The following is a 27,526-nucleotide window of genomic DNA, read 5'->3' as shown; positions in this document are numbered from 1 at the left end:
ATGTCTACCTAATTAGCAAACATGTGAAAACAAAGAGCCAAAATTGTTTATCCACTTTCCTAACAATAAAACTAAGGATGATTAAATCCACTCTGGCAGGTTAAGATAAATTAGCAATTGTACTCAAAGGTGAATGTAACTAATTTCATAATTTTAAACAGTTCAGTTTTGATTGAACCAAAATTGCAACCTCAAAATGAGTCATAAAAATGGCAAAAAGAAAATCAGTGTGCAGTAGGACCATTCTTCATTTAATTAGCTTCTGTGTGAGTCATGTTCCATTACCATAAAGGGTATGCAGATTTTCTCTAAACATTTTTTGTTAACAAATAAAATGGATGTAACTGATAATTGGCATGAATTTCTTTTCAAATAAGTCACTATTTAAAAAATGTTTTGTCCAAGGGATAGTTCCTAAGATTTATTCATTTTCAGCAATGCATAACTTTTCTAATTTCATAAAGAGAATATATTGAGGTGCTGGTTTACATGTGTTTAATTATTTTAGTGAATATAAGCTTAATCAGAGGCTTCCCTCCTATGTGCCCTACACCCAGGGTGAGAATGAGAAATAGACTGCAGGTTGCTTCTGTCATTCACCCTTGCTCCTAGAATAGCTGCCCAGGAGTCCAATTTAAGAAACAAGAAAGGATAATGAAGAGCCACCTCTTAATTACACAATCAGTTCCCATTTCTTCTGGGACTTCTCCAGCTCTTGGTTGCAATTGAAGGAAATCATATATCTCTGATTGTAAATTCAGAAATGACAAGGGTTTGTAATGTTTAATTTAATCAATAAAAGATAAAAATATATTAGTTTACCAATTAAGAACTTCAGTCCAATGGCATAAGGAGCAATCTAACAGAGCTGGCATGTTAAATTGCATTGGGAAAGGTTAGTATCTCAAGACACATTCAACAAATCTTGCATAATTGACAGAAATTTCTGACATCTGAATTATTTACAATACAAACAGACCTATGTGACTATTGAGTACTTGTCCTAACAAGATCAAGAAACTAATTTTTAAAAATTACGTACTTTAACTAAATGCAAATACCCATCAGCAGTGAGTATTGTATTACACTAGACAGTGAGGCACAGAGCATTCTCAGTGCATATTTCAGTGTGAAAATTAAGGCAATGAGAAGAGATGAACATGTTAGACAGGATTACTTTTTTTGCCTGTAAAAAGTTGGCCATCTGTACAAATTCTAAGGAAAGCAGGCAACGGCACTTTCATAGCCTTGTGAATAGTCATTAAACTCAATCCCTAGAGATAATTCTAGGATGTTCCTTCTATAAAGGTGGTATCACTACTATTCTTACCACTAACAGTGACATTGTTCTCAGTGAGTTACCAGCATAGACTCTATTTTTCTAGAGTTCTGCTGGTGGCTACTTTACTCTGTAACCTTCAGTGGCAATGTAATAAGGCTTGCTAGAGAAAAGTTGACTTAAAGCCAACTGTCTACTTGTATGCTTTTATTTTTTTTTTAACTAAAATTTTCAGTGTGCTCAGTAGACTTCATTTCTGAGACACTCTTTTTTGTTATAGTATTTTCTTGCTTTGCTGGATTTTACTCCTTGTCTGACTTTTCTATATGTATTCTAGCCTTAAAGTTTAGAGTTTGACAGAACTTATTCTCCCTGGTTAGGCTCATTCACTTCTAAAACTCAGAATGATGTGCACTAGTGTAAACGTCAGTGCATGTTTGATAGAATCAGCCCCAACATGTTCTCTGAGCTCTGATATGAATGCAGTTAGTTATCTGACTTTTAGTTCAGTGTCTCAAGAGTTTTTAAACACAGGAGATTTAACAAAGAGCTAATGTTCCTTTAACTTCCTAAAACTTCTTTATTTGATAAAATGTATTTTATTCTAGTTTTCAGGGCAGAAAATCAATAATTTTTCCCATATGTGCAACCTCCAGCCCCACAGTTTATCCCATAGGCCCATGTTCTATTATCAAGACAGAACTTTAACAGCAGTCTCTTCATTTTCTCCTAACTTGATCATTAATAGTCTTCCACATTCTCCAAACTCATATCCCCCAACACACCCAACCACACTCAGTTACTTAAATGAAGTTGCAAATTGCTAATTATGCCACGTCATCTAGCTTAATGTCTTCTGTCATTCCCCCATTCCTCTCAGACAGATTTAAATTCTTTACCAAAACTTGCTATGTACTCATTTCTGAACTTCACACTCCCATTTTATTAATTGTTCAAACAGTTGGCCTTCACTGCCTAAAACATGCCCAGCTATTTCCTGTCCCAAGGATTCCTAGGCTCTGTTCCTAGAACACTGACTGCCTGACTCCTCATGCCTGGTTTTGCTGAATACTTCTTTGGGTACCCTTGTTTGCCCTGTTTTCACCATTGAATATAGTAACAGACCCTTTAAGCTCCAGTAACCCAAGTGTATTTTGCTGTGACTTGTGATCACCCCTGGTAGACTATAAGTGCCATGAAAATAGGGCCAATACATGCTTTATTTTACTATAATCCAAACTGCTAATAAAATACAGAATACATAACAAATATTTCTTGAATTGATGACTGATTTATAGTCATTTATAAAGAACATGCTATTAAAAATGAGTAATACCTTAAGTAAAGGGAAGTTGTATATAAAAATGACAAATCAAAATGTAAATATTGATGCATTTTGATGATTGTCTGGTATAGTTGACAACTTTACTTTGCAAAGGGATTTGATAAATGAGCTAATAAATGGCAAATATAGACTTTTTTCATCCCATAAATGTTTTGTATTATATTATTCTCTGTGAGTAGCCATGGATTCTTTTAAGTAATAGCAGAATGCCTTTCTTCACACTAGAGAATTCCATGCAAAGGAAGAAATAAAATTGTATAGAAGTTTCAAGATGTAGCTCAGATTAGAGTAAAATGCTACCAAGTATGCACAATCCTTGGATTTGAATCCAAGTAACACAAATACAAACACACAGACACACAGACACATACACACACACACACACAGAGAGAGAGAGAGAGAGAGAGAGAGAGAGAGAGAGAGAGAGAGAGAGAGAGAGAGAGAGAGGGAGGGAGAGAATTTAGAGGAGATCAAGTGAGTTCTACTTGGAGGAAAATTCTTTGTGGAAGTATAGTCACTCACTCATTTGCTGAGATTTGTAGATTAGGTAGGTCTTGAATATATTGAGAGAAAGGCATTCAACTTCAGCAAGCATAAGAAATGCACAGGAAACAGGTCAGGAAGGTTAAAGAAAGAAGAAATAAAATTATAAAGAGAAGCTTGAAGCTCTACCTTTTAGGAATCTATAGCACATCAAAGACCTCCTAGTTGAGCAAAAGGAAATCCCATAGAACTAGGAGGAAAGCTAGGATGTGAAAAAGTATAGGATAGGGCATTGTGAGAAAGAATGTGAGAGCCCCAGTAGGGAAGGTTTATGATGCTATATTGCAAGTAGTACTAACAGGAATTAACAGCTCCCTTGATGGAGGGAGCTGAGGAGATTCAATCATTATTCAAAACATTTTGAACTAAATGACTAGAACAGTTGTGCATTTAAAAGAATTTGAAAAATACAAAAGGATCACTTTTGGAAAGAAAGTTATGTGGTAATATTAAGAAGGTTCTAATTATGAGGGTGACAGAAAGGCAGGTAGAGTATCACAGTAACAAGCTTTGGGAGATTTATATACTGGAAGCACAGCCCTGAAATCTTTGTAGTTAACAGAAATCTCATGATTTGGGCTGAAGACATGGCTCCACTGATGAAGCACTTGATGTGGAAGCATGATGACCCATGTCAAAGGCAGAATGGTGGCATCTACCATTATATGAAAGGTAAAGACAGAGGGATCACTGTGCTTTCCAGGCCAGCAGACTAGCCAAGTCAATCATCCCCAGGGTCAGTATGAAATCCTGTCTCAAAAGTAAGGTGTAGGTGTGGATGATGGAGAGATGGCTCACTAGTTAAAAGCACTCTTCTATGGAACCAGATTTTGTTGTCAGCACCTTACCACTCCAGGTGATTTAATGCCCTTTTCCAGCCTCTTTAGGCACAACACACACCCCATGAGAGAGAGAGAAAGAGAGAAAGGTGGAAGAGTGGGAGAGACAGAGACAGACAAAAGAGACAGATACAAAGAGACAGAGAGAGGTAGAGATGGAGAGAGACAGAGAGACAGAGACAGGGAGATGAAAGGCAAAGAGACAGAGATAGGGAGATGAGAGACAAAGAGACAGAGACAGACAGATAGAAACAGAAACAGAGAAATTCCATGGTTTGATTAAGATAACTGAAAATGATTAAAGGAAGGTAGAGTGAATCATCTATTAGATCATAAAAGCAAACAGGAGGATAAAATCAATGTGGATTATCAAATGACATAAGTTAACTAGTTGTGAAAAAGAAAGAGGTCTTAGAAGGGGAAAGAGCTAAGAAGAAGCCTGAAGATGAAACATGGAATAAAAAGACCAATATTAAGAAATTATTACTATACAGCCCCTTTCCCAAAATGAAAGATCCTGTGTTATAAAAGGCATAGGGACCTTGAAATCAGAGGAAGTAGAACCAAATTCTGGTTCTGTATGTCTGGACTACAGGACTTGAAGTGCAACTTGATACCCTCAGAGTCTCAGCTCCCAGTCTGTGAGATGGAGACAACACAGAATGTCACTGACTATAACAGCATGTCATGCATGAGGAGAAGCTTTGGGGATAGGTGTATTTGTTTAGTTTTTTAAATTGGTCTCTCATCTGCTTTCTATTAATTTCCAGATTGTCATATGTTATAAAAAATGGCTACCTGGTTTCATGAGTGGTTATGTTAAATTAACAATAATGAGTTCTCAACAAGGGAGTCATGTCCACTAACCTTTTCATGTACAGATATGAGTCAAGAGAGAATGGTGGTCACAATGCCAGAAGCACTGGTCAGTATAGATGACAACAATACATGTTCTTGGAAACATGTCAGAATCATTTTGCCCATCATCTTTCATTTCCTATGTTCTGGTTCTTGGCAATTCATTATGTTTATAATACATACCTGAGAAATTCCAGTCAAATAACTAAGGCAGAGCGTGATCAAGCTGTAAGAAAGTGTGACTATCAGGGAAAAAAAACACCAAAGCACTAAGTAGAAATAGGAAACTAAACTGGAAAATTCAAATGTCTAGTAGTTGACAACCTGTACACAGTTAAAAAGTGTATACCCCATACATAAACTATATACCCCTATATAACTGTCACAAATAAAGTTGCACAATACAGAATAAACATCCCCAAAACAAAGAAAATACATCAGAAACAAAAAGACAAAAATAAAAGGTCAAATGTGAGCACAAACCTCATGCAATTTTTAACTTTTGTTCACCAATAAAAGGCATGAGTACTTACTCTCTATCTGCTCCTGTACATGAAGAGGAAAGGACAAAGGTAAAATCCTTAGGAATGCCATTTGTTATTATTAGTAAGCCCCAGGAGAGCAATTATTAAATGCTGCAAGGAATGACAACGTGACTAGCCTTCAAGATTGAATTGGGTATTGTGGTGTGCACATGAAGAATAACACCAGCACATACTGCTGACAGAAATGCAATGAGAAGGGACTACTATCCAGACAGGAGCTATAATTCCATTTCAAATAATTTCAATATTTCTTTTTTGCAAGCTATTTTCTACATCACATCCAAAAGTACAGTGCTAAGCTAGATCTCTGTTGGGACACTGTTTTAAATAAAGATGTGTCAGAATGGCTGTATGTATAAGGAAAGTATGTCTAACGGAAGATGAGAACCTATGGTTTGCACTTTCTATCTTACAAACTCTGATTTTTTTCTGGCTGTTTATTCATATCCTCCCCTTACCTCACCCTATGGTTGCTACACAGGCCATGGCACATGCTCCTGTGGTCGTTGTGTCTGTGAGAAAGGATGGTTTGGTAAGCTCTGCCAACACCTGCGGAAGTGTAATATGACGGAAGAACAAAGCAGGAGTCTGTGTGAGTCAGCAGATGGCACATTGTGCTCAGGGAAGGGTGAGTATCACTGCCAGAGTCTGGACTGGATCCCTGTTCAGACATGTGGTTCCTCAGAACAGCAGGTAGCAAACAGTCCCTCCAGAATAAACTTTGTCTGAAAAGAAGCCACCAAGCTTATGTGTGACCACTGAAAACTGAACGTCAGTAACAGGAGATATGGGAGCTGAGTTTTTGTCTGTGTAAAAGATGGAAGGAAATCTTCTCCAAGTTTTCACAAATGCTTTACCAAATGAAGACTTCATTCATGCTAAAACACAGGTGTGGCTTTTAAAATATATTTTGTTTAGAACCCCATCATAAATAAGCTTTTGCTAAGTCATGCCCAGTTGCAAATACCATAAGAATGCACAAAGCTATATTCACCAGCACAATGAGTACAGCCCATTTATTCCTTAACCTGACTACTATACAAAATTATTCCCTAAAACTATAAACATCGAGTCTTCGTTAAAGTTTCAGAATTTTCAGCTAAGCAATTTGCATATAGAAAATGCAAAAAAAAAAAAAAAAAAAAAACCCAACCAAACAACAACAAGAAAATACAGCTGAGGGATACTGCAGAGCAGGCTCAGAGATTAAGAGCACTCGCTATCGCTAACACCCACATTGCAGTTCACAACTGCAAAAGTTACACTATATTGAGGGGGTCAAATACTCTCTTCTTACTTGCATGGCACTTGCTCTCCTGTGCACTGAATCTGCACATACACAATTTTTAATGAAATAAATCTTTTTTTAAAAAAAATGAAAAAGTGCAAAAGTTGATTAAATAGTGATACAAAGGTATTTCCTCACAACCAACATAAACACAAAACACTATTTAATGTTTTCCCAGTTAATTGCTTTAGGTGGTGGGAGTACAATGACAGATCAACAAAGGTTGAGAATCTTAATACTTCTAAGTGGATAGAATGCTTGAGTATGGCTAACTTCAGAGGAATGTAAAGGCTTCCCAAGGATTTTTATTTAGAAAATAAATAAAATGTGGTTGGTTATTTCTTTTCCTCTTTGGTGCCATCCATCCTGGGTTATAGAAGAAAAAGCTGAGGCTGAGCTCTTCCAACTGTAATTTGTCTTCATTATAGAGAACAACAAGGATGTTATTCCTGGTCTCCATGGAGGGTACCATCCCTCAGCCCACCCCAAGAACTATAGTAAAACCATTGGATGTGAGAGACTGGGGGACTTCAGCATGGTGAATGGGAAAGATGTTCTCACATCTTCTATTTTGTATTCCTGATAAATCTCATGTACTTGTCTGAATTCTGTAAAACTTTTCTGAAATCTGAACAGGAAAACCCTTATTCTGGTGATCTCAAAGTGTGTCGACAACTTCCCCTCTTATCATGGTACAGGTTTGAGTCAGAAATTGGCTTGTAACTGCATTCAATGATACTTTGTAACCCATCCCCCACTAAAATGACAAGTGTGAAACTCTGCACTTGCTAGGAACTGTGAATAAAGCCATCACTTCAGGAGACGATGAGGAAATAGCATTTTATTTCTTACAAATTTATAGCCAAGACAATAAATCACTCCATAGAAAAATTTAAAACAAGATACATTGTTGTGACCTTCATAACAGATGGTGTCATTAATACAATAGTGAAAACTGCCTGCTGGGGTGTCAGGTTGCAGCATTTTGTCAGGCTTGATGTATGAAGAATAAAGTCAGTAATGGAATGGAGCCTCAACCCCTGACAGAAATAGGTTTTGTAAATGACCAAGAGAGATATGCTTAGTGGCCATGTTGCCCCCAAGTTTAGCTACCTTTGCAGAATATATGGTGAAATATTTATTGATTTATGTTAATTTGTTGACTTAGAGGTTTATTTATTTATTTAGCTCCATGGTGACACAATAATGTGTTCGTCTTAACAATGTTAACCTAGATCCAAGTAATCACTTCATATTTTTAGAGATACGACTATGGAACACGTCTTTGAATGTATCTTTAAACTGTCACAGTATTACTGCTGCATCCATGTCATTAATAAATTTAGGGTACCCTCATTCATTCACCTTTTTCTCAGCTACCGCCTTTCTGTCTGTTCAAAAAAAGAGAAGGAAAATTTTATACGTTTCAGGACCAACCTTAACCTAGTGTTCTAGTTGCCAATCTCAGATGACTGCTAGCCAGATCTGTAAGCAAGAACTGCTCATTTATGAAACTATGCAATGTTTTTGTTGTGACCGTCATCACAGATAGATAGGTGAATAGGTGGTGGATTAAATCAGATTAAGATAGTCTATTAGCTGTATTTTGGAAAGTGATCGGAGGCAATTCCCCCATGTCTGCTATTCCATTCTCATCTTCAAGGGAAGTTTTTGTTTGTTTTCTCCTTCTTAGGTCTTTGGAATGTTTTAAGAATAAATGAAAAAGAATTGCCCAATAATAAAAGCCAGCAAAACATCGACAATGTTAAAGGTTCTTTTGGAGAATAAAAACAAATGGATTAGTGGTATTGTTTTTCCAGGTTTATCATCCTAGGGTTCTGACAGGATGGGCCAGCTGCAGTCTATGGCTGGGCTGGTCATCTGATGGGAATGGTTCCGAATCTGCTGAGTCCAACAGTTGCTCATTTCTGGGTGTTCAGGAAGCTTACATTTGTTAGACAGAATCTTCTCCTCATGCTTTTCCCTTTTATAAAGAGGGATAATCTACCCCTGTTATTATAAGAACAGCCAGAGCTCTCTATAATAAAGGTCTATAATAGATCCTAATGACTACATACACTGTGTTAGTACTACATGGCATACTGTTTCTATTCATGTAGAAAGTAGAATTTTTCCTACTTACCATCAACAAACAGAAAAACAACACACCTGCAATTATGGTGACCACAAAGATTGCTTCCATGACATACACAAAATCAAACTCCAGTTTTATTCTAACCATTTCCTGGCCTCTACTATATTTGGAGCTAGAACTCCAAATTGTCAAATATTCAGTCCACATAAACCAAATTGACTTTAGCTGATTTCAGGAAAATACTTTGCTATTCTTCACAGCTGAGTGGTCCAGAAATAAAAGAATCACTTCCAGGTAAGAGATAAGTTCAACAATGAATTGTAAACTCTTTGCAAAAATTGTGATACACATAAAAAGGCATCCTAGTTATGATATTAATATCATGAGTATATAAAATTATATAAGATGTAAGAGATACTATGTTAGAACCAAATAAACATAATTCTTCAAATAGTTAATCTTTCACTGATAGAAATCAGCCACTAAATGTGATATTCTTGGGGAATATCTCTATGATAAACAATTGAGTTCCCATGTAGGTGTTTCATAAACCACTTGTTAAACAAGCAATTGATTGTTAATGTTCCCATGTCTCGAAATTTCAAAGAAAATATTTAAATTTAGGGAAAAGTACATTCTAAAATGAGGATATACTCTGTGTTGACAAAGATGCAAGGGACCCTTAATCTCTTTCCCACTAGACTAGCAGTAAGAGCCTGAGCAACTACTGATTGTCAATTATGTCTCAAAACTGGAAGATAACCTTATATTGCCCTAAAGAGACTGCAAGTCAGCTCAAACTCAGGAAAACAAGATTAAGTGAAATTGTGCTTCACTTAACAATGAAGTAAAACAAATATAATGCAGTTATTATCTCTTAGCTTGTCCTGACTATTTGCTTGCCTTGGGATGTGTGATCAGGAATGGAATGAGTAAAATTTTGTTGTGAGAGAGTCTTTTACCTAAAATACATGTACCTGTTTCCATGGCATGAGATTACAAATGCTTGGGACACTTTAACTTGAATTCTTTCATGATATACATGACATTATCATAGCTGTCTACTTCCCAAAACTGAGGTTTTCTGCTATCTATTCCCACAGGTCATTGATCATTTGTCAATCACTGTTTCAGAAGTACTCAGAATTTATTCCCTAATCTCTTGTGTGTGTTTGAAGCTTAATGAGTTTAGAGTTTTTCTAACTGCATTAAAAACTTTTATTATTTCATATTCTCTAAAGGTGATTGGATATTTGAGTAACTTAGCAATAACTACCAGCATCTTATAGTAAAATGAAAATATGTTCAACAAAAATGCCAAAAAAAGAAATGAAAGAGGTCTTTTTGAATTCTGTATTTGTCTTTGTAGCTGTAGCAAAAATAGTTAATATGAGTGATTTTTCAAGCTTGTCTTGAAAGGCATTTACACCAAGAGAATCCTTTTGAGACATCACAAAACTACTTTTTATTTTAAATGTGCCATTAGTAAGAATTCCAGTTACCACACAATATTTTAATAACTAAATAGTTTTTAAGTTAAATTGGAGTTAACCACAAAGGAAGTTTGTAAGGGGTGGGAAAATTGACTGGACCCTATTCAGGATTTTTTAGAGCTCTTGCTGATTATAGCTAATCCTAAAGGGCAAGCTTGAGATATCAACTCAATCAGACATATAGAAGTGAGTTTGCATTTTTAGCATTTCACCCTACCACTCAGTATGAAGTTTGTATGTTCTTATTTCAAGAAAAGCATGTAAATAAAACTCTAAAATGATGAGCCCAATAATTTAGTAATTATTTAATTGTAAAATGAATCTTCATTTGATATAATTTAGTAGTATATTCCTTTAGAGAACAGGGACCTTAAAATGCAATTCAATTGAAAAGAAAAGAAACAAATACCATCTATTTTGAATACCTTTTGGAGAAAGCATCTCTAAGGATGAGCCACATCCTGTTTCACTGACATTTCAACCAGACTGGACCAAGGAACATTTGCTCAAGGCTAATTGCAACTGTCTAGATCTATAATGAAGGCTTTCCTGGATGACCTTTATATATTACAGTAAGTAAAGCTCCCCTCTGAGAAGCAGCTATTCAATAAACTTTTTTCCTTTAGAAGATAGGTTATTACACGTCTATTGTTAGCGTGTCAGTGATACTTTCTTCTTGATGGAAACCTTTATTTCTCTGGTGACAGTGAATAATACCCTTTGTGATTTCAGGTTCTTGTCATTGTGGAAAGTGCATTTGTTCTGGAGAAGAGTGGTATATTTCAGGGGAGTTTTGTGACTGTGATGACAGGGACTGCGACAAACACGATGGTCTCATTTGCACAGGTGCAGTATTGAACTACACTAATTGTTTTGTGCCACAAATGACAATAGAGTGAAATTAAACACACAACACTGCTTTAGATAGGGCAGAGAGGCAGCTTCCATACATACAAATGAACAATGTCCATGTATTGTAACTCTTAAAGGAAAAGTGAATATCTGTGAATACACACCAACATCTTCCCTTGAAGAATGCAAAGGAATAAAGCCAGATTATGTGATTCTTGGAAAATTTCTACAAGGTAACCTTGTTCTATAAACTCACACAAAGACAGTTATACAAGTACAGAATTCTCTTGACAACCATTTCATTTTAATATGGTCCATATGGAAGGGGTATTATTAAAAGCAGCACTTGCAGGTCACAAATTGATGTATTGGCTGTTTTTAGGAAACTGGATATATGTATGAATGTGTGTGTGTGGTATGAGAGATAACAACAGAATATACTAAATATTTAACTGTGTAATGGCCATCAAACCTAATTTATTGAGTTCTAATAATTGGGAATAAATAATATTGAACCAAGTTAAATAACTATGTATGTGTTCTCCTGAAATTATTTTAATTATATAATATATGCCCACTTATTAGACTTCTTGCTGATTCAATATACCATTGATAAAATTCTTTGTAACCCCAAATATTTTTATAATCAAACATTTTAAGTACAGTTATTTAAGATGGTTATTTTGGAATGACATTAAATTAGACAATCAGTTTCTGTCTGTCTTACTAGAAAAGGATTTTTTTTTCCAGCTCTCAGGCCTGCCTAATTTCATATCAAGGGAGTTTATGCTTTTCAATGTTTATTTGTAAGTCATACAAATGGTTTGCCTACTAACAGTACATAGAATTGTGATATGGGAGCCCAGCTGATTGATATAAGGTAGATACTGTTCAATTAATAAATTATGGAATCAAAGAGATGTCATTAAGTATCTTAAAGATAGATTTCTCTCATATGCCTAATAATATAATAATATCATTGTATGGTAAAACACTTTAGAAAGGATAAATGGTTTTCTCATGAACAGCTATGGTTCATAGTTATATATTCTAATGGTGTATTCTACTCATAATCGTGATTTCTGTGTTTATTGCAGGAAATGGAATCTGTAGCTGTGGAAACTGTGAATGCTGGGATGGATGGAATGGAAATGCATGTGAAATCTGGCTTGGTACCGAATATCCTTAATGATCCCAGGGGAGACAACTGGATTCTTATTTTTAGGCAATTTTAGAAATTCAGAGGAAAGCATGTTACACAGCACTAGGACAGACTTTTTTGTGTTTTTCTATTTCTGACTGCCCAAGTGAAGCATATGTCTTCAATAGAAATGACTTTAGCAAACCAATGTAAGTTACACCATAAAGAATTGTTCTCCCATAATTAATATTAGTGTTTCTCAACTGAAGAGGGCAATTTTGCAACCCCCAAGATATTTGACAATATCTACAAAGAATTTGGTTGTCAGACTTGGTAGATAGGAGTATTTGTGTTATGGGAATATTAGAGGGAGTGGCAACAGACAATGCTGAACACCCTACAGAACATAGAAAGGCTCTTACAACAAAGTATTTTCTGACATCCAATGTTTACCAAGATGTAGTAGAAAAATGCTAAATCACATGGTATTTAGTACTCCACATGCCAACACCAGAAACACTGTATCAGAATATAAGGATAATATTTATTCTCACATAAACCAACCAGTCAGATTTTCCAGGATTCCATATGACTCTGAATTTGTATATGGGATGATAATGACAGACACATACCAGGTGTGATGATGGGCTGGGGGCTTACCAGGTCATAAGGGCTACAAATTCACAAGACTCTCTTACAGTAAGAAATGAAAAATGCATACTTTGACATTTTAATAAATAATGACATAAGTTGTTTATATTCTGTGTCAGTATCTATTTACTCATGGAAAACAAACACAACAGAAAAGAATGAATTGGAATAACCAGTTTAGATCCCAAGAACTAGCAGATCTTGTTTTTAAGACTAGGTATGGGTTACATGTACAAGAAATCTGATTTTTCATATTTAGATTACTTCATGTAATTTATTCTCTGAAGAAGACAGTGTCTAGTTAGAAACATAAGGATCTTCATACTGCATTCATTTCCATTAAATGGCTCTCTTCAAAGAAATGGTGGAGTCAACAAGGATGACATCGATTTTACAAGTTCAGAAGTGGACTCCAAAATTCTAGAAATGGTTTAAATCAAAATTACAAATATTCACTCAATGATACGAACAAAATATTTATTTTCTTGGTGAAATTTTGCTCTGTATGAAATTCACATTGAATTATGAAAATGTACAATATTTGGGGTTCTCTTGCATATATACAGTTAGATCTACTTGTACACACAGTTGAGTCAACCATTATTTAGAGCTAAAAAAATACCTTTTCCCTAAATGTGAATTATTTGTAAAATCCAAAATAACATAGCAAAATCATTTCTGCTTTGTCTTAAGATGAAATTTTTACTTGCAAATTTTATATTAATAATGTAAATATTTTAGAATCATGGCTTGGACTTTATGAGTCAAGTCTCCAAATGTAAAGAAAATACACCTCCACTGTATTACTTAAAAACTAAATACTGAGAAGTATTTGGAGGGTCAGTTTTACTGGTGCTGGTTTTATAATAATAATAATTTCCTCAGAATTTAACATATTTATAAAATTGTTGCCTCTATCCTGAGATTAGGAACCCAGCCATACTGCTTATATATCTATTACTTACTGAGCTGGTAATCAATGTCAGTTTTGTAAAATGAGGAAAATATAAGGATTAAAGGTATAGTATAGATGATTGCATTCTTTTTTGCATATTTTTATTTCTCCAAATACATTTTAAATCAGAAAAAAACAATTATAATAATTCAATACCAGTTCTGATGATGTGTTTGGTGACTTTCATACACTAATAGTCACTGAACTTCCCATCATGGTAAAATGGCCTTCAGCTTTTCTTACTAAAGGACTCAGCCTTCTATAAAGATCTGGACAATGCCTATCAAAGAAACCACTGAGGGATTGTCTTTTTTATTTGTCTGATATTTTAAAACTGTAACTAATAAATTAAATCTATCCTGAACTCAAAGGCCATACATAAACAGATTATGGGCTGACTTTAATCACAGCTATGTGTGGTAGTTTGCCTGACTTTGCTTTCCTGGAATTACTATCAGTTCCTTATGGCCTTTTCATTTTTTATTATTATAATTCCCTCTCTAGTTTTTATCATCTCCATGAATAGCATCTATCGTAAAAGTATGTGTTACTTTTCTTATGTTTTCATAAGAAAAAGTGTTGAAATAACCTGACCATTTAAGTCTTCTCAGGATAGAGTTTAGACATTGGGAGAAACGATTTTCTCATGAAGATCAAAGTGTGCTATGTTCTGAATTTTGAACAACATGAAACATGTCACCATATTCTGGAGTGTATTGTTACAGACTGTGGAAGAAAGCTGTAGTATATGCCTTACAGTAACTTAAACTCTAATTAGTTCTTTTTCTTGGAAAATGGACTTCTAAAAAAGATTAGTTTTATTTGCTATAATTTGTGTGTGCGTGTCTGTCTATCTGTATTTGGCCCTAGCCATGCCAATGTCAGTATATCTATAAAAAAGTAATAGATCTCACATACTTTTATAGTAAAAGGAGGAGGAGAAAGAGGAAAAAGAGGAGGAGAACACTATGAAAAAGGAGGAGGAGGAGGAGAAGAAGAAGAAGAAGAAGAAGAGGAGGAGGAGGAGGAGGAGGAGGAGGAGGAGGAGGAGGAGGAGGAGGAAGGAGGAGGAGGGCAAGAAGAAGGGAAAGGGGAAGGGGAAGGAGAAAGGGGGAAGGGGAAGGAGAAAGGGGGAATGAGAAGGGAGGGGAAAGGGGAAGGGAGGGGAAAGGGGAAGGGAAAAGGGGGAAGGGGAAGGGAATGGGGAAAAGAAGAGGAGGAGGAGGAGGAGGAGGAGGAGGAGGAGGAGGAGGAGGAGGAGGAGGAGGAGGAGGAAGAAACCAGACAAAACCAAAAACACGGTGATAGGCAAAAATGTAACCTATCTCCTATCTAAGTCTGTTTCTATACTTTGACTCCAAGATAGAAACTACTTTTTTTGACAATGCCAAGCAAAGATAAATTTGTAATAAGTAGAAGAAAATAAACAAATTTCTTTGGCATACTTGTGGTTTTCAAAAATTACGCTGGGATACATGATAATTGAAAAGGAGACATTATGTTCATCAATTGTGATGATATTAACCCTGCTTATTCAGCAAACCATAACTGAAGAATTCCTCCAGGGGACTTATAAAAGTCAACAAAAGTTGTAAATTTAGGAAGAGAACCATTGTTCCTACTGACTTTCAGGAATCCTGAGTTCATCTGGATTCTAGCAGCACCAGGGAAGAAATGACTTATCTCTATCAGCTCGCCAGTAAATATAAGAATTAGACTAAATGAGAACCTAGAACAAAGAAAAAAATACAGTGTAGTCTTAATTTACAAGCTCAACTATCACAACTATTCTTAAAGCTATTCAGTATTCCAGACACTTACCCAGTCTTGTGTGTTACTTTGTAAAACTCTTAACTACATATGTCTCTTAATCTAGAACAATACAGTTTACATTCTGGATTTGACTAAGCCTGTGCCTCAGAAAATATTTAGACATTTTACCTAATTGTTCCCCTAGGATATATATATATATATATATATATTCTTTTCCTAAAATAAGATTGAAAATCATTTTCCATTGTTTTGTGTTTTCTAATTTGAACCTTGGTCAGTTTAGTCTCACTAACCTTCATTGAGAAATATCAAACACATATTACACATGTAATGTTTGGAAAATTTGTTTAACAAAGTAATATATATTCACTTGAAGGAACAACAAAGGAATTGTGGTTATTGTTTTAGTTTTTGCTTAAAGAGCCAAATCTAATATTGGTCACTCTAGAGAGAGAATGAAAGATGGTTTAGTGGTTGAATCACTAATTAAGTGATCAGATATGATACATTTTGCTTACTTTAAAAAAAAAAAAAACAACAACTGGAAACACTATAGAAAAAAGTTGTGGTGTTCATTATGGATCTAATCCTCACCCAAAGTACCCAGAACAAGCAAACACTTAAAGCAAGACTCCACATTCTCCAGAAAAATAGAGTGCTCAGTTCCCTTTGCTCTTCTCACGGAACAAACTGTTTGTGTGTCTATTATAATTATTTCCAAGGAAAGTAGTAAGAATTTTCAGGAACTAAACTTATTTGAAAACAAAAATGGTGTTACTTGAATTATGCAAAGGAGGAACCTTGAGCACTGTTGGTGGCTAAGCAAAGCAATCAGGTACCATAAAAAGGTGATAGAACTAACCCTCCCCCACCAGATATGCATGCAGAAGGAATGGGTCTTCTATAGACTTGGTACAATGAACATACATACGGGAAGATATAAAACACACAGTCTATAAATACTAATGTGTTCCATCAGATTTACTACACAGATCATCAGTGATGACAGATTGCATTTAATGATAGCAAACTTAATTTCTGAGGGAAGGAATGATGACCTTGTTTCAGAAAAGTAGCAAGAGAGGTATCATCAAAGAGCTAAAATTTTCTTTGGCATGGTAAAGGGGGAAAATTGAGTTTATCAACTTATTTACATGAGAGTTCTCTATATTTGGGGTGATATAATGCTATTTTGTTACACAAAATTATTTTGTGGTTTCCATATGCCTTCATATAAGTATTTGATTTGATATGTCATAGCTATGAACACAACAAATGATAAGAAACACAAATTGTACAATACAGACAATCTCTCTGTATGTAAATTGAATAATACATACCAGCACTTCTGGATACATGAGTCCTAGTACATGCAGATCATTTGGTGCTTTCCTCTTTCCATGCAACAGGTGAGACCAGACACAAAGGAAATGGTCTAACTAAATCAAAGATAACAAGGACCCCATTGTAATGTGTCTAAACATATATTAGAATAAACCATTTGAATACCTACTTATAGTAATAAATGTTCTTATAGACATCTCTTGGGAAACACAGCAGAAGGAAACATTAACATAAATCTTAGTCATTTACAAAAATAAATCTTGCCTCAATTTTAACCAGTAAATAGGTCTTGAGAACAGAAATCTCAAGTAGTGTTGATTATCAAAAACAGAAAGGTAGGCTGGTTTGGGATGTGTGTGCATGGAGAGGGGTATAAACAGTGTCTATAAGCTCAACTAATAAGAATTACAAGCTATTTATATTCACCACATACTAAAGATGCATGTCTTCCCTAAATATTCAGCTAATGAGTTTTATGTAATAATGCATAACACCAAATCAGGAGTGGTTAAAGGGGTCATTTTGTTGCATTTGCAATTTAGCATTATTGACAATAAACCTATTTAAAGATTTTGCTAATGTTTATTTATTAAAATGGAATCTAGTATGAAAATGAAATGAGCCTAAACACTTAAATTTATACTGAATCTTTAATTAGCTAAGCAAGCCAAAATTTTTCTATGCTGGGCAAAGGCTGTCATGAAGATTCGTGAAAGCAATGAGAAAATAATTTCCCAGTAAGTACAGTGCAGTTGGGGGCAGTGGCAAGTGGGTCATCCTGCTTTGTGAAAATAAGTAATAACAAGAGGCCAGTACATTGATCCCACATCAACTTTTTTCTATAAAAGAGGTTCAGTTTGGTCTCAATGAACTCTTCTGAGAAGAAAACATGGTATTTTATTAAGTGTACATACAGTTAACAAATATTTTTCCAAACAGTTTAGTACTAAACATTTTGAAGCTTTTTATATCTGATATTGAACATTTCGCATGAAATCTTCAAGGTGTATCTCCAGCAATTCACAGTCTTTTTAAGTATCCTTAAACTTGGAGTTCTACAGAATTCAATTTAAAATGAAATTAAATCAATAAAATAAAATTAAACAAATCAAATGGCCCAAACCCCTAATGCTGGAGTGTGTTGGGTTGTCTTTAGTTTTATTTAGGGTACTCAAAAAATTGTATTCTGAAATATTGACAAGTCATCTCTAACCCACCCAGTTGGGCCTCACAGAGCTCAATTAGAGGTACATACTGATGACATCCAGGATACCAGGCCCCATGATGAGCTAAAACCAAAACAAAGAAAACAAAAACAAACAAAACAAACCCAAAGCAAAGAAGCAAACAAAATCCCCAATATTTCCAGTTTTAAAACTTGTCATTAAATACCAAAAATGTTAAAGTCTAATTTATACTAACGTGTGCATTGCTGCTGCAGGAAAGAACACAACAGCCGCCTTGCCCATGCTTGGCTGAGGTTGAGTATAACTGGAATGCAGCCCAAATCAGGTGTGGCACTGAGTTATCTTCATTAAAAACAGGAAGGAGTGGGCCAAAAATGGATTTAGGTAGCATATTTCTTATAGGTTGTAATGATTTGGGTTTTTATTCCTTTTTTTTCCCAATGATTATTAATCGATGAAAATAAAACGAACCTTAATCAGGCCTACAAGGCCTACAGAATTCTTTGGACCCACTTTCTCAAAAACTAAGTGGGTCTTGCTCGCTGGGCAAGGCAAATGTTACCATTACCAGTAAGCTTGTGATATGTATAAAACACACACACATAAAGAAACTAAGAGGGAATGCCAAACACCTATCATAGAGCGCTTTCCATAGATTGTGTTTGACCCTTGTTCCACCCAGGCAATGCCTACCTCGGGAGCACAGCGTCTCCTACTAGACAGAACATATATGTGTGTTTAATCGATAATGTGAGCCAAAGACAACAATCTTAATCTTTATAGATACTATTTGTAGTAATAAGTTTAGAAGGCTTCCTGATTCCCTAATTGTTCTCCTAAGCAAACCAACTGCAACATTGAAAATTCAGAGGAACACAATCCCTGCTAAAGGTCACAGACAGTGGAGCGAGCAGCCCTGTAAAAATGGAAAGAAGAGAAATCCATGATAGCACAGGTTTACAGCATCTAACTAGAAATTACTCAATATTATTTGTGTGCTACAAAATTGAACTTAAACACATGGATTTCGCTGAAACAGGACTCAAAAAGGATTATGGGTAGCTGTCAGCAGGCAAGGTATTGAGTGTACTTGTGAAGTATGTCATTCACATGAAGTGTCACAGTCACAGAAAAGATATTAAAAAGGCATTCCATATCTGGTAGGGCATTCCATGGTCTGAGTTTAGCTGGTTTGTCCAGGTGTCTTCTTGGTGTAGGGGGACCACAGGTTGAGATTTATCCACTTGCAACAAAGGAGGTCTGAGACAGCATAGGACAAGCGTCAGCTTGCTTGCTGGGGCTTCTCCGCCACCGGAGCAGGAATGTCTAGCAAGGATAAATCGCTCCACTGTGCTCGGGACAAGTAAGTCAGGACACCTGAGGATCTGGCTATGTGGTCTTGCACTTGTTGACTGGTTTGCCTCCATTCATTATTGCAGATGCACTTGTACTTTTGCTTGGTGTCACCCCAGCTTTCGGAACTGTTTCACCAACATCATGCAAAGATGGTTCTCGGTACATGGCAACTAGGGATATAAAGAAAGGGAGAGGAAAGGAAGAGGTTATCTGGTTACCATTCGAGAATGGCATATCACTTTTTGCATAGACCTCAGCCAGTCTGTGTCTGTTTTTGGCTAATGAACCCAATCCCATTGATAACAGGACAGTAGTTTTAAGACATCCATTCCCAATCCATAAGTTAAGCCATCATTTTCAATGCATTATCTAATTTGTACAATGAAATATGTGCATATATTTGTACTTAGATTTTTCTCTAGGAAAGTTTAAATAAAAACTATGGCCTCTTTGTAGATCAATGTAGCAAAGCACACATAATATTTAACCATGCATGAACATGCATGTGCTCGCCTCTCTCCAGGAGAAAACCATGTGAGTTAATTCTATTTTCACCTGAGATCACTAAGCTATTTTTCTCTCTAGTGGTTTAAAAGACATACAGTCACACTGGGTTTCACTTGAAAGCTATACACAACAATAGTAGTAAAGGCTTCCTTTTGCTTAAACCAGAGCCTTCTATGAATAATTGTTTCTATTTTTTCCCACTATCATAGTAAAGGCCTTTTACAACTGAAAGCAACTGTGTGGCATTTATATATTTATGTCTAGTTTTGATTCATTATTTAAAAATAAAATTAGTAGGATGGAGGTATAAAACAGTAACAGCAACTGAGACTAATGCTTGAGGAAATGTTGAGGAACTGGCTGAGTTGTGCTTGATGACATGAGTACCATGTCACGTTTTAGAGAATACTTTTACAGGGAGTCCTGGGAGAGAGTATTTAAGAGTATCTTACATTTGGAAAAATTATTTGACACAAAGCCATTTGCCACCAGAAATATAATTACAGTCAAACGGCTCAACAAGCTACTTGGGTTTTGAAACCTTAGAAGTTTCAGAAGAGACCCTACATGGAATCGGGATCAATTCCCCAAGTGCCATGGAGGGTTCTTGCATCCACATTGATGCATCTCATAGTTTTTCTTAGCATACTTACAAAAGTAAATGTACACTGAGCTAAATGTCTTGGAAAGTATGTAAAAGTTGCCAGTCTCTAATTCAGGAAGCTGTGTCCAGTTGATAACCCCTCATGAATGAAAAAAAAATTTTTTCTCCAAGTCTCACTGGCTATACAAAACACTTTTAAGGCCTAACGCCATGTTCAGCAATAGACGGCCAACTCAAAATGAACTCAACCGTGTTTATTAGAGAGTCCTTGTCTCCTAATGCTTTTTCAAGTCTTTAGGCTTTTTTTGTTGTTTTGTTTCCTTACAGATACTTTGTATATATGTGATGGTTTCTGGTTTAGTGGTTTTATGGGATTTCTCTCTGTGTGTAAATGTGTGGGTCTCTGTATCTGTATGTGTATCTTGAGCTCGCTCTTTGCCTTTTTTCGTGTTTGTTTTCTATTTGGTTTATTTTATTTTATCTAATTTTATTATTTTAAATGTCTGTTTCTTTTCTAAGGATAGAGAGAAAAAAAGTGTGGAAATGTGTGGGTAGGAAAGTGGGGACTATCTGGAGGAGTTGGGGGACATGGAAACAATAATCAGAATATATTGTATTAAAATCTATTTTTAACTTTAAAAGAAAAAGTAAAAAGACAGTCTTCATTCTTGAAGCACCTCCAGTCTCTCACTCTCACTCAAATCAGGACCCAATAGTATCAAAGCTTTGACTTACATCACATATGAAATAAGGCTGAGTGGGAGATATGACTGCCTGGAGTATCCAGAAGCAATTACAGTTCCATGGAAATGTCTATACTTGTCCTAAAGCTTTCAGTTGCATAATTTATACCTTACTGGGGCTTACAAACTTTAAAATTCATATTCCTCTAATAATCTTCACTGTTAAGCATTGTGTTTCAGAAGTAATGTTTTAAAAGAATAAAGCACACCACCTTGTTTTGGTTAAAGTACCCCTGTCTAAGAATTATTTTAGAACATGATAAAATAGTACCTTTTTCTCTTTATATGTTGTACTCACACAACAGTTCAGCTCAGAGGTGAAATACCAAGAAATAGTATTTATTTGTTATTATACTGTTTATGTCATCGAGGGAGAATCTCTGATGTTTTCTGTGGCCCTCATGACTTTATTATATGTCTCAAACCTGACCTACCTAAAGGAGCATGACTGGGGTTAGCTCAGTGGTTGGATGTAATACTAAGGAACTCCAAAACATCAAACCCAAAGAACAAACTGAAATTCTCTATAGATCAGCTGGACTATAATCTTCAAGAAATTCCTGCCAGTACCATGTCAGTCTCTAGAGGGACCTGGTGGCCTTTTCTTTTATCCTAGGAAGCCAGGCTAAACTTGCTGGCTTTGGTTTTTTTCCTCATTCACTTCTTCAGAAAACTTTGCAATAGCCTTAAAGTCATTTTTTCAGCTCTAATTTTTAACATAAATAACAATAAATAGTCCTTCTGGCAGAATAAGCCTAGGTTTTATGATTTGATCAAAATAAATGTGAAGGAGCTATTATTTAGAGTTGAAGGTAGGTAAGTTCCTTTAATACAAAGAAAATAATTTAATAAAAGAAAAATGATTTATGTAGCATGGGATTTTATAGAGTTCTTTAAGTATTATCTTTATGAATTATAATAATTTAAAAGAAAATTTATCTAGATATTCTGAAAATAGGCCAATCCTTAAGTTCCACACGAAATATTTTTCTTATATATGTATTGTTATATATTCATAAGAATATATATTTTTATTTTAAAATAATTGAAAGTCATGAAGTACTTAGGGCATTTGGGATAATTAAGATTTACAACATTGAAAGTTTTCTGCTATACATATGCATACATGAGCATACACACACTCACACGCACATGCACACATGTACAGGCAGAACATACACACAGTCAAGTATATATAATGAACACATTTTTTTTCTTTTCTTTATTCTCCCTCTTTGGTACCAGGACTGAAAATCTTCCCTCCTACATATGTTATGCACATCTTCTACTTCAAACCTGTACTTGGCGTCCCCATGATGCTTAGCAAAACAGCATAAGGAGAAATCTATGTGAACACAACTCCAATAAGAAACATTTCTACAGTCTCTGGAAGGTTCCTGTGGCCATACCAGATGTATCCATGTGAAAATTAGAGTTTTCAGCAGCACCCAAGAGGATGATGCATGTGGTAGACTCACCTTCCAATGGCTTGGGTAGAAAATGAGCTGCTGGTTTGGTTTTCTTTACTCTGTTTCCTTTCATAACTTGCCCTTCCTTATTTAATCCCAAAAACCAGGCTCTGCCAGACTCCTGTTGCCTGTACAGCATGGATGAGTAGATTACATAATAGTTTTCAAAAACAGACTCTTTAAACTTGCATTCAGGGGTAAAAAGTTCCTATTGGGAGAAAAGAAGAGAAGAAAGTTAAAGTAGAGTGCAGAAGTTTCTAGTGTTTACATGTTCTGCATGAATTTCTCTGAGGCAGGATTGTTGTGTGTTTGAGGACAGCCTGAGCACAGCAAGTTCCAGGACAGCAATACCTACATAGCAAGATCCCATGTTAAATCATAGAAATCCAAATAAAAATGAACCATACAGTACTTTCACTTAATCAAAGCTCAATTCAATCACCATCTAACCACTTGCCGCATTAGTGTAGCATTGTCTATTCCTGATAAAGTTTAGAAAGCTATTTAAGATACCATATGTTTTACATTAGTTTCACAGAAATAACCTTGCAATATTGTAACAGTAAGTAGACAGTTGTTACAATAAGTAATGCCAATTGTAGTAGATTAGTGTTGCAGGGTGACAAATTTATACTACTGAGAAGCAGACTGAAACCTCAAACTAAAGTTATGATAATGAGATGGCACCAGAGCTATTAAAGTGTGACAAGCTGAGGACAGACATCATGCTAACTGATAGAAGCTAGAAATAATTACCCATTTTCATGGTTTTGAACCCTACTGAAACTCTTGAAGATCAACAGTGAAACCCTGCCCTGTCTTGGAAAAAGTAGATTGTATTAAGGAGATTTAGGTTCATATCGTCTTCATTCAACAGCGAGCATCACAAAGCTTTAGTATTATTATAAATATCACAAATATTTCACAGATGATTTTTATATCTTTATGAAATTCTTATTTTAAAATAAATAATAAATATGATTTCATGCTTATCTATAAGAATGCACAATAATGCAGTGCACAAGCATTTCTGACAGCATCCAATTAAATAGAACTTTAAAATCCCTTTATTTGGCGGGGGCTGTAGAGTAAAACATTTTAGTTTCTTTTGGTTAAAAACAATAGATTTGAATCTGGCATTTATGTGTACTGATCATTCTATATGTTCAGTACACCTAGTTGTATAAACAAATATCAGAGGAGAAAACACATTGAAAAAGTGGCTTCAACAAAGGTGGCTGTGCAGGACAGGCCATATACCAAGCATGGGTGGCTCAATAGAAGCAGACAGTATGCAGAAAGGCCTGGCCACTCTTCTCCTCGAACTTTTGCTCATTGATTTTATTCTCCAATTCTTCAGTGTGCTGAATATACTGGCAGAACTCACAGACAAGGAATGCTCCCAGAGGGGCCTCTTCATGGTTGTCCTGGATGTCCACATTGGGCACATGCACTGGTTGGCAGGTCTCCTGTTCTCTGGAGTTCAGATCCTCTACAGCTTGGTTATAGAATCTCTCTTTACAAGTGAAGATCAGGTCAAACTGGTCCATGAAGTTCTGGAACCTTTCTGGATGGGACTTGATCCTTTTATTTCTGTCCAGCATTATGCAAAATTCCATTTTGTGTATAGAGTTTTTGTCTTTTCTGAGGAGATCATTGTACATCTGATCATATGTGGGTTTGAAGTCATAAACATTGGACTTGTCAGGTGCCGGTTCTGGGAGTGTCATATGAATTCCTGTCCCAAAGGAGCAGACACTGGAACATGGTTGCTAAGGATGTTGTGTACTTCCATGCTTGAATTCAGGTTACTTTAGCATACCACTGTAATCTTCGGCATTGCTGATGACATGGCATCTACCAAACTACCCACTGTACTACAGAACTTTAAAATTCTAACCTCCTATTGGCAAACTATGTAAAATGTTTAACTAGTTTTTGTAGCAGTTATGCTATTTTGTTTTATTTTAGAAACATTTTATACATTTTTTACAAACATTTATATACTACAGCTTTTTAAGTAAAAATATAAAATCTCTAAAAGTCTAATTGTCATAAGAAATGTGTCATAATTGCACATGGAAAATGTCTTCCAAAATAGGTGAGTAATCAAATAATAAATTCTGCAGTATAAATTTATTTAATATACTCCATATATATATATATATATATTCCATATATATATATGATATATATGATATATATGATATATATATAGTGATATATATATATAGTGATATATATATAGTGATATATATATATATATCACTGGGAGTTAACTTTTTCCAAGGAGAAATGGATTTTATTCATTCAGATGCTTTTTATGGGAAAGATGACAGATGTAGTGGTAAATAAAAGACATTAGCAAAACAAAAGACAGGGTGAGCCCCTCCCACAGGGATGTGTGAGGTCTTCCAACATGATACTAAGTCAGATTTTAACAAGAACTTTCCAAAATAAATGTTCTGGCCTTCTATTAAATTTCTGTTCTCCAAATACCCTCCTTTTAGTTCTCTCATTACTAAATGGAGCCCCACTAAGTCAGCATCTAACAGGTGTCACAGAGAAAACAAAATGGTGGGAAAACAAAATGGAATGCTCCAAACCTGGCTTGTCCCCTGTGATGGTTAGCTTTCTTTGCCAACTTTACACAGCTATAGATTACTTAGGCATATAATCTCAATTAGGGATATCCTATGGGCATGCCTGTGAGAGATTGTGTTAATTAAGTTAATTGATGTGGGTAAAGCCAGCCTACTGTGGGTGGCAACATCCCCTAGAGAGTTTTTCCTGATCCCATATTATGAATATATGGGGAACTTGGATAAATCATGGTAGCACAAGCAAGTAAGTAAACTTACATGCATTCATTTCTCTCTGTTCTTGGCTGTATGGTGATATGACTAGCTATGTGAACTTCCTGCCTTGATGTCTCCATTATAACATGGAATTATAAGATGAAATAGACCCCTTGTTTCTCTAAGTTGCTTTTAGTTAGTATGTTTTATCACAGCAGCACAATTAAAATAGGAGAGCCCCCAACAGACCAATAAATCTGCCATCTTGATTGAAACTAAGTCTTCTAGGTCAAATATGTTAGACTTTGGCATGTAACTTATATCTTTGAGATAATCTAAGGCCAAAAAGCTTGTTATCTGCTAGTAAAAGCCTGTCTTAAAATCATCAAAGAGTATGATACTAACAGCTGAACTGCTAAGCCACTTGATGGTGGTTAAAGTAGTTGCCATTTGCCTTTGGAGGCCTTGAACGTTTAGCCAGATCAGGCTCACAGATGCCTGCCTCATATTTATGCACAATTTCTTCCACATTGTGAATGTAGATCATACCTTATTCTTATCTCAACACCTCTTCCAAAATATCTAAAATATGTCATAGGATGCTTATATAGCATTAGTAAAGAGGATCTCTGTTCTGCAGTGGCTGATGTAAACATGAAAGAAAATGGAATTTTCAATGTGTAAGAGGTAATTTATTCAGTGGACTCATCAAGTCCTCCAAATACTACTTTTCAGGAATGTGTTAGCATCTTTTCTGTTTGTGTATGTTTGGTATATATGTATGTGCTGGTGTGTGCACATGTGTGTATAGGTCTACATCAGATGTTTTTCTCAATGACTCTCCATTTTATTTTTAAAGACAGGGTCTTCATTGAGCCTTTGTTCACTGTCTTGGCTAGACTGACTGCCAGGGAGACTGCAAGATCTCATCTCTGCTCCCCTAGCATTAGAGTTACAGGTCTACATTGTCATAGCTGGCTTTTACCATGGGTGCTTGAGATCTAAACTCAGATCCTCCTGCTTGCATGGCTAGTACTCTTATCATTAAACATTTTCTGTAGCTCTTGTTTACATTACTTTCTGAGATTTGCCTGTGACTCCAGAAATTTCTGTACTTTCTGACTGTAATCTGAGCATTTGGGAGATAGAAAAAGGTGGATCTCTGTGAATTAAAGGCCAGCTTGGTTTACATTGTGAGTTCTAGGACAACCAGGCAGACCCTGTCTCAGAAAAAAATCAAAACAAACAAACAAGCCAAAAAAACATCATGAGAGAACTATGTAATACTTGTGAAGACTGGTTGGTATGTTTGGGGTCATTTATTTCTAGCTAAATAATCAAAGTAAATACATACACATACAACATCCTAAGATGCTCTTATCTAACACAGTTTTCTTAAGACTTTAAAAGAAAGAAGTGAATCTATTCTTCAAATGTAACAGTCTAAAGCAATGTCAGCATTCACAAGAAAAATGCTAAAACTAAACCTAGGAGGGCCTAGTTATTAGCATTTGTTATAAATATACTTTCAGTATGTCATTGGAAGCCAATGGAACAGAGGATTGTGATCTGTGTGTTCAGACAGACAAGGTTCCATCAGGGTTTGATTTCTTATTAGCTGAGTATTCTTGGGAAGATGGTTTTATCTCCCTGGGTTTCAGTCCAATTTCTAAAACAAAGTTGAAATTATAGGACCAAAAGTTGTGTGAGCGAACTGGTATGAATTAACTCATTTTAGAATGCTAAGAAAATAATAAGTACTCACTAATTGTTATGAAATACATTATTGATTATATAGTATAACTTTTCTGTATCAATTATTTCAATATTTCAATCAATCATATTTCTACAGATTAAAATT

The 27,526-nt window shown here is 35.5% G+C and overlaps 2 protein-coding genes and 1 pseudogene across 4 annotated transcripts in view; 1 reads left to right on the top strand and 2 right to left on the bottom strand.

Moving 5' to 3' along the window:
* Itgbl1 (integrin subunit beta like 1) overlaps positions 1 to 13,035 on the top strand; it is a 230,950-nt gene extending 217,915 nt beyond the window's left edge. The window contains exons 9-11 of the mRNA XM_034497723.2: positions 5,891 to 6,037; positions 11,018 to 11,131; positions 12,235 to 13,035. Of these exons, the coding sequence (XP_034353614.1) occupies positions 5,891 to 6,037; positions 11,018 to 11,131; positions 12,235 to 12,326 (353 nt within the window). The 3' untranslated portion in view covers positions 12,327 to 13,035. The remainder of the gene's footprint in view (positions 1 to 5,890; positions 6,038 to 11,017; positions 11,132 to 12,234) is intronic.
* A 3,700-nt stretch (positions 13,036 to 16,735) lies between these two features.
* The window catches only part of Fgf14 (fibroblast growth factor 14), a 599,516-nt gene continuing 588,725 nt past the window's right edge, over positions 16,736 to 27,526 (bottom strand). For all 3 annotated transcript variants that reach the window (XM_034498800.3, XM_076930521.1, XM_034498801.2), the window contains 2 exons: positions 22,877 to 23,075; positions 16,736 to 19,714 (listed from right to left, as the gene is read on the bottom strand). In XM_034498800.3, coding sequence (XP_034354691.1) covers positions 19,578 to 19,714; positions 22,877 to 23,075 — 336 coding nt within the window. In that variant the 3' untranslated portion in view covers positions 16,736 to 19,577. The remainder of the gene's footprint in view (positions 19,715 to 22,876; positions 23,076 to 27,526) is intronic.
* On the bottom strand, positions 24,142 to 24,719 carry LOC117705997 (RNA polymerase II subunit A C-terminal domain phosphatase SSU72 pseudogene; annotated as a pseudogene).

This window comes from Arvicanthis niloticus, chromosome 3, assembly GCF_011762505.2.
Source record: "Arvicanthis niloticus isolate mArvNil1 chromosome 3, mArvNil1.pat.X, whole genome shotgun sequence".
Taxonomy (NCBI): Eukaryota; Metazoa; Chordata; class Mammalia; order Rodentia; family Muridae; genus Arvicanthis; species Arvicanthis niloticus.
This window is presented reverse-complemented; position numbering and strand designations above follow the sequence as displayed.